Source organism: Ovis canadensis, chromosome 1 (assembly GCF_042477335.2).
Source record: "Ovis canadensis isolate MfBH-ARS-UI-01 breed Bighorn chromosome 1, ARS-UI_OviCan_v2, whole genome shotgun sequence".
NCBI classification, from domain to species: domain Eukaryota; kingdom Metazoa; phylum Chordata; class Mammalia; order Artiodactyla; family Bovidae; genus Ovis; species Ovis canadensis.
Window position 1 is genome coordinate 11,339,321 of NC_091245.1, and position 8,225 is coordinate 11,347,545.

Here is an 8,225-nt window from a genome sequence, read left to right on the forward strand (position 1 = left end):
GTGTCAGAACCATCTAAGGACCCTAACTTAATCTTTTACAGTCAGGCTTCCACCTCCTTCAGGGAAGTGGTGTCTCTAGGGCAGATTTGAATATGTGAGCATGCTTATATGAATGTGGGGTGAGCATGTGTCCCTCACAATTGACACCCCTCCCTTTTAGGCCTAAAGGTGCCTCAGGACAAGGACAATCCCTTGGGCAGAAGCCAGAGTCTCCCCTGTTGAACTGAGAGGCCCCTGAGGAGAGATCCCGCACGCCCACCTCCCTATAACCCCCCATGAGACTGCCAGTCACAGCAGACTGAATTCCTCCCAGTGTCTTCCTTCCATCTACCCACCCCAGCTCCAAGCCCAGAACCCTGCTCAAAAGGGGAGCTCAAGACAGTGTGGAAAAGAGGCCACCTGATAACAGGTAGAGTAGAAACACAAACCCAAGAAATGCACTTCTTTGCCTCAGTTTATTTGTTCTGGTTTTGGTCCAGAGGCCAGGTTCATACTTACCACACAAGAGTCCCCAGGGCCATTGCTTCAGCCTCACTCCCTATACCTTTCACCTGCTCACTCACATTTTGCTGATAGGGAGACGAGGGCCAGAGGCAATGTCAGTGATCTCCAGGTCTCTGCTCACCCATCAGGATCTTGTATCCTCTTGGCTCACAAAAGCAAAGCAGGGAGCTCAGCTACCTTAGTCCTTGGTTCTTCCTAGAACTCACCTTCTCTCCACCTCACAGAGCCTCCGCTGGAGCCCATTAGCCCCATGCAGTGACATAACAGGGTACGGCCCAACATCCTAAGAGCTTCCAGGAGCTGGACTGACACTGCCCACTGCCTACTCTGGAAGGCTGAACTGTGGTTCCTCCTGGCCCAGACAGTCTGATTTCAGGGACATAGACCAAATTAATTTGACATCCAGTGTTGTGAAAGCAAGAAAGGCACAGCAAGCAGAAACAAAGAGAAGGAAGTAAGGTTTTCCCCAACAGCCTTAGAACACCTGTCCATTCCTTGCAAGCTTAGAAAGCACACCTTCCTTTTCTATTTTTTATTGAGGTGTAATTGACATATGACATTATATCAGCACAGATTCCTTTTCATCAGAAGTTTAAGTCAATAAAGTTTGTAACAGTTGCTCTGCAGTGGAGGTGTGATTCGTTTGGGACTGGTGTTTTAGAATTCCTATTCTCCCAGTCTTCTCAGGGTTCTGCCATTGGCATCTCCTCCATCTCCATCTCCCACGCGCCCAGTGGCAGAATTCAAGCAGGACAGTCCCCTATCTTCTCCTCTGATCTCGCCCCCATGCCTGCCATGGTGTCAATCACCATGCTAGCTCTCTTCCCTGATATCAGTTCTCCACCAATTGCCCTGGCAAAATTGCAGCCAAAAAGCCATGGTAGGCCAGAGCAGCAGATCCACCATCAGGGACAATAGCCTTAGCAGAGCGAGGTCTAGGAGGAGTGAAAGTGAGGGATCAAGAGAGTTAGCCTGAGAAATTCCAAGAGAATGGATCAACCACAACCTTCAGATAAATGAGAGCAGGCTAGCCTTTTCTCCAGGGAGCAGTGGGACCCTGTGGAGACAAAAGGCTAGTGTAGACCACGGGTAACATAAGGTACGGATGGATGCCTTACATATACAATTGAACATACATGCTCCTAATATGCATATCCCATGCACACATGTACCCCTACACATAGGCTGTACACACGAGGGCTCAATCACAAATACCCACCAGAAATCTGCACACTCAAACTCACTCATATGTAAACACACATCTTTTGCATATCTATCTTCACTCATGCACATAGATACACACCATGGGGTACCCACCCATGCATACATATACAAATTTACTTCCTCCTACATATATACTATGGGCTTCCCTGCTAGCTCATATGGTAAAGAATCCACCTGCCAATACAGGAGACATAGGCTCAATCCCTGGGTTAGGAAGATCCCTTGGAGAAGGAGATGGCAACCCACTCCAGTATTCTTACCTGGGAAATCCCATGGACACAGGAACCTGGTATGCTACAGTCCACAGGGTCACAAAAAAGCAGGACACGACTTAGCAACTAAACAACAACACCATACATACTATACATACACATATGTACATAGGCACACATAGGCTTCTGTGTCCACACCGCACACATACTGATGCACAGGTGCAGATTCACACGTGGCCTATGCACACCTGCCTACATGTTAGCACTGACACACTCATTTATGCTTCCCTGCACTTATATCAGCAAATGATCTGTACTTGTTTGTGCATAACCACACACATGTCTGCAAATATATACAGAAACCCTTGCACCCCTGTACAGAGACACCCTTAGTCTTGGTCCTGGCGCCTGGATGGTACTGCCCTCTGTTGGAGACAGCGGATAAGCTCCTTCCGGTTATCTAGAATGGTGTCAAAGCTCTCCTGCAGACGGGCCTGCTGGTCGACCAACTGGTGCTGCAGGCCCCGGATCCACTGGAGCAGGGCCAGGCGGCGGTACATCACCAAGTGCGCGTGGTGCTTCTCCTTCTCCTGCTCTTTGTAGCGCTCCTGAGCCTGCAACTGCTGCACGGCCTGGGCCACCGAGGGCAGAAGGTGGCCTGGAGGGCCAGGAGGCGTCCCACAGGCAGACTCAGGGCTGCGGCTAGGGCTGTCAACGCTCAGGGAGCTGCTGGCATAGCCATTGTCCTCCAGCGGGGAGCAGACTGTGCTGGCACCACCCGTCTTCTCAGGCCCAGCTCCAGGAATCTCTGCCCCCTCCGGTGGGCTGCGGATCTCCCCCTCAGGGAGTCCAGGAGCCTGGAAATCCTGGTTGTCAGAGGGCAACTCGGAGGAGCTCCTCAATAGTACGGGCTCCACTTGGCCTGGCATCCCGTGCCAATTCTCATTGGCGTCCTTGGCACTCATGAAGTTCGAGTTGCTGTCTGGTTGAAGTTCGGGTGGACATACTCCAGGAGGCGGGCCCCCCAGGAACTGACCCCCCTCAGCTACCCCTGGCTGGATGGCGAACATCTGGTCTGTAAGGGGGAAGCAGAAGAATGAGTCAGAGCAGGCGAGGGTAGGGCGCCTGAAGTCGAGAGAACCTAGCAACAGACACCCCTTTGCCTTGACTCTGCTAACACCTCCCTTGGTGGCTGTCCTCTTCCCTCTCTGCCGATTCTCAGTCTCCTCACAGGGTTCTCCCTTGGCCCTGAGGCAAGCTGTCCTCTCCTTGTAGGCACTTCTCCCCAGATGACCTCATCTTCTGCTGGAGGTTCGAGAACTACCATGTGTTGGTGGCTCTCAGATCTGACAGGGAGTCAGATCCAACTGCTGCTGAATTCTGCAACCAGCCACAGGCTCCTCAGAGTCTGCACGGCCTGCCCTGCTCCCTGTTCAGTGTCCTTAGCCAAGCAGGCCCACTCTCCTGTCACAGCAAACGGAAAATGCAGGCACTCACACATGCACGCTCGTGTGCAAACATCTCCCCTTTCTCTTGGTGTGGGCCACCTCTAAACTGGATTACTGACTGCTATGACTTTTCACTGACCTCTCTGCCTCTAATTAAAAATGTAAATTTGTCATGGCTCCTGCCCTAACCTCCTGCTAAACCTCTTCCTGGCCTAAGAGGCTGTGCTTCTTCTGGCTCCTGCTCACTGCTTCAGACCTGTCTCTTACCACTCTCAGCCCCTCCCACCATCCCAAACTGCTCAGAGATCTCAGAACACACCATTATTCTCCTCCCACAATCCCCTTGGCCCAACATATCCTTCCTCTCCCCTTCCCTCCCAGCTCTTCCCTTCTCCACCGGCAGATTCCTTTTCATACACTAAGTGAAGTGAAAGCCGGCCCTATGGACTGTACAGTCCACAGAATTCTCCAGGCCAGAATACTGGAGTGGGCAGCCTTTCCCTTCTTCAGGGGATCTTCCCAACCCAGGGATGGAACCCAGGTCTCCCGCACTGCAGGCAGATTCTTTACAGAGCAGAGCCACAAGGGAAGTCTTTGTATGCTAAGATTCGGCTCTAAAATCCCCACCTTCCTGAAACCATCCTGATGTTCTCCCCACTGCTCCTATATCCTGTATACACAAACACACAGTCAACTGTCCCTTCCTCTGGGTCCTCACTGCTTGGATACATGCTGTCTTATGCCTGTTTGTTTCTTGTCCCTGGCACATAGTTGATGGTCAGTAAATGTCTATTCAACTTGTTTTTATTTCCTCTATCTTGTCATAGCAGCCTCCTGGCCCCCCTACTGGACATGGAATTCCTCTCTATAACCTCCACCATGTTCAGGACCCAGCACAGAACCTGGCACTGAGCAGGTGGCAGTACCTCCTTGCTGAGTGAGTGAGTAGGGCAGTTGGATCCGGGCTGCTGACAGCTCAGGGCTGGGAGAGCTGGGTTGGGTTCCCTCCACTGCCCAGTGAGAAAGTCCTTCTCCCACTGACACGCCTCTCTTCTGGCTTCACCCCTTCCTTCCATGTTTATTACTATCCCGGGTCCCTGCCTCTATCTTGCTCCATCCTGAGGCCATGGAGAGAGGACACACCACATTATTCTTTCCTTCCCAATAACCGACTTCTCCCCAGATCTGAATTTAAATTGACAAGAAGTTTCTCCTGACTGTAAATTACTAGGATTAGAAAAACCGAATCAGTAAGAGTAAGGGGGAGTGTCAGTGAATGTGGCAGGCCCCCTCCCCACATCCAGCACAGTACTGGCAAGAAGTCCTGGGGGCAACGGTGTAGGGACAGTCCCTTGGAAATCTACAGACTCCATCCCGCTAAGCGAGGTGCCAGGAGATGGTCCCGCCCAAATGTTTTCTTTTTTTCTAAACTTGGGCGGGGCCGTGAAGCAAGCTGGAAGGAGGTGGGGGCGGTGCTAAAGATCAAGGGGTCCTCAGGGAAGGTAAAATGGGAGCCGAGAGACCCTGGCATCAGGCTTCTCGCCAAGCTAATCCGCAATTTGTCGGGGGTGGGTGCGGTGGGGCGGGGATGGTGAAGGTGGGAGGTGGGGGGGCTGGGGGGGGTGGTGGTAGGGATGAGCGGAGGCGGCTTCCGTTCCTGCCTAGACTTGCGGGAAAGGGATACCATCCCCAGGAGACAGAGGATCCAGACCATCCTTCCCTAATCCTCCCCCCAACCCCCCCGACCAGCAAAAAGCAGCTGGGCAGAGGCAACGACCCCCGCCCCTTGCGGCTGGGGTCTAAACCCTCCCGCTCCGGCCCCGACTCACGGCCTGGAGGCGCCGCCCCGCCCGGCTGGCTCCGGTGGCTAGGTCCCCGCGGCAGGAACTGCTCCCTCGGGGCTGGGGAGGTGGTCCCTCGGCCTGGGCGTCCCCGCGGGTCGGGGCGTGGGGTGCGGGTTCCCGGGCGCTGCGCCCAGCCCAGGCCCGGACTGCGGAGTCGGGCGGCGTCAGCGCGGCGGGGCGGGGCGGCCTGGCCCACGTGGGCCGGTTCGGTTTTCTGCGAAGCCGCTCGCAGGTCCGAGCGCCGGAACCTCCTCCCCCGCCTCCGGCAGCCTGGACTGAGACTTGCAGGTCCTGTTTAATTTCTTAACTGCATTCACTGTGTCTCCCCGATCGGTTTGCCTCACAGTGACATTTTCAGAATGAAAATCTGATCGTGTCATCACCACCCTCCAGCCTAAAAGCCATCAGTGGCTTCCGCATTACCGCTTAAATCCTTAAGGCAAGCCGCAGTGGGGCTCAGCATCCTGCTCTCCGGTTTCAGCCTTTGCCCTTGGGTTCTGCAGCTGAGCAGCCTCGCGCTCCTTTCTGCCGCACTGTTCCCTCTGCTTAAAATTCCTTCTCCTCTCAAATCTCAGATCTCTTCTCAGGTAAACCTTCTCTGACCTCCTAAGCAGACAGTTCCCCTTATTATATTATCCCAAGGCTTTTTTTTTTTTTCCCACAATTTGAAATTATATGTTCGTTTTGTGCTTATTTCATTAAAGTCACTTAACAGAATAATTGCCGACTCTAATGATAAAACCAAAAAGCACTGGCTGCCCTCAGGGAGAGGCAGCCCCGGAAAGACGTCTGTGACAAATTTAGCCTTTAGGGCAAGTGAGCTTCCAGGAGGTCTCTTCCATACCCACAGCTTTACTGAGTAAACCCAGCAATTTGCTTATACCTTTCTCATGCTACCCCCTCCATGCCACCAATTAAATATGATTCATCTTTCAATCATAATACGTTTAAAAATACCCTGGAAAGGCAGAGGAACCAGAGATCAAATTGCCAGCATTCACTGGATCATAGAGAAAGCAAAGGAATTCCAGAAAAACATCTACTTCTGTTTCATTGACTATGCTAAAGCCTTTGACTGTGTGGATCATAACAAACTGTGGAAAGCTCTTAAAGAGACCGGAACACCAGACGTCTTAAGTGTCTCCTGAGAAACCTTTATGTGGGTCAAGAAGTGACAGTTAGAACCCTGTATGGAACAACTGATTGACTCAAGATGGAGAAATCAGCACAGCAGGGCTGTCTGCTGTCATTCTGTTTAATTTATATACTGAGCACATCATGGGAAATGCCAGGCTGGATGAGTTATGAGCTGGAATCAAGATAGGTGGGAGAAATATCAACAACTCAGGTATACAGATGATACCACTCTAATGGCAGGAAGTGATGAGGTACTGAGGAGACTCTGGATGACGGTAAAGGAGGAGAGAGAAAGAGCCGGCTTAAAACTAAATATTAAAAAAACTAAGATCATGGCATCCAGCCCCATTACTTTATGACAAATAGAAGGGGAAAATGTGGAAGTAGTGACAGATTTCCTCTTCTTGGGCTCTAATGTCACTGTGGATGGTGACTGCAGCCATGAAATCAGAAGACGATTGCTTCTTGGCAGCAACGCTATGGCAAACCTAGACAGTGTGTTGGAAAGCAGAGACATTACTCTGCCAACAAAGATTCGAATAGTCAAGGCTGTGGTCTTCCTGGTGGTCTTGTATGGTTCTGAGAGCTGGACCATAAAGAAGGCAGAGCTCCAAAGAATTGATGCCTTCGAACTGTGGTGCTAGAGAAGACTCTTGAAAGTCCCTGTACAGCAAGGAGATCAAACCAATCAATCTTAAGGGAAATCAACCCTGAATACTCATTGGAAGAACCGATGCTGAAGCTGAAGCTCCAGTATTTTGGTCATCTGATGAGAACAGCATCAGATTCGTTGGAAAAGTCCCTGATGGTGGGAAAGCTTGAAGGCAGAAGGGGAAGAGGGTGTCAGAGGATGAGATGGCTGGATGGCCTCACTGATGCAATGGACTTAAACTTGGGCAAATTTCAGGAGATGGTGAGGGACAGGGAAGCCTGGCGTGCTGCAGTCCATGGGGTTGCAAAGAGTCAGACACGACTGGGTGACTGAACAACGACAACCAGTGGTTAGGATCTGTGCTTTCACTGCCAAAGGTTTGGATTCCATCCCTGGTTGGAGAACTAAAATCCCACAAGCTGTGCCTGGAGGCCAAAAAAGTACCCTTGTCTTTCCCTCTTCCCTTTCTTTTGCTTTTTTTTTTTTTGTTTGTTTAAAGAGGAAGAATTTGTTTCTGATCTCCATGATAAGCCATCCTCTTCCATTTCCAACTTAATTCCAGTTTACCATTCTGCAACCTAGAGAGTTCCCTCGTGGCTCAGATGGTAAAGAATCTGCCTGCTATGCAGGAGATCTGGGTTTAGTCTTTGGATCGGGAAGATCCCCTGGAGAAGGAAATAGCAACCCACTCCAGTATTCTTGCCTGGAGGATCCCATGGACAGAGGAGCCTAGCAGGCTATATAGTCCATGGGGTGGCAAAGAGTCAGTCACAACTGAGTGACTAGAGAGTAAATAGCAAATTAAATCACAACAAATCCTATATAGAAAATAAGGGAAATAGAAAAGAAAAACTATATAATTATGAAAATTCGTATTTTAAGAGGGAAGAGGAAATAAAAAGGAAAGGCAGAAGTAACTCAAGCTTTGGACACTCCTCCAGCTAAAAATACACACGCAGAGGCCTCAGCTCCATTTCCACATCAGGTACTGAGGCCTAACTAGCGCCCTTTCCCTTCTCTCCTGAAAGTTCCCCTTCAACTGGAGTTTTCTTCCTTCTGATGTGACCCAAATCCTCACTTGTAAAGTCTCTGAGCTTTGGTGGTCTGCAATGATGCAGGTCTCCTGTGTCATATGGTCACAGCCTGATCTAATTATTTGGTGAGTCCTGAAAAGCTCCTCTTGCCTCTCCTTTGGGCCTGGTCT

The 8,225-nt window shown here is 50.8% G+C and overlaps 1 protein-coding gene across 1 annotated transcript; it reads right to left on the reverse strand.

The window, feature by feature from the left end:
* Nucleotides 1–441: 441 nt before the first annotated feature.
* On the reverse strand, nucleotides 442–5,416 carry C1H1orf216 (chromosome 1 C1orf216 homolog). The gene is made up of 2 exons (XM_069545770.1): nucleotides 5,218–5,416; nucleotides 442–3,015 (listed from the first exon to the last, which is right to left on the reverse strand). Exon 2 carries the CDS (start codon nucleotides 3,008–3,010, stop codon nucleotides 2,330–2,332), a length of 681 nt encoding a protein of 226 aa, XP_069401871.1. The 5' UTR covers nucleotides 3,011–3,015; nucleotides 5,218–5,416; the 3' UTR covers nucleotides 442–2,329.
* Between the last annotated feature and the right edge of the window lie 2,809 nt (nucleotides 5,417–8,225).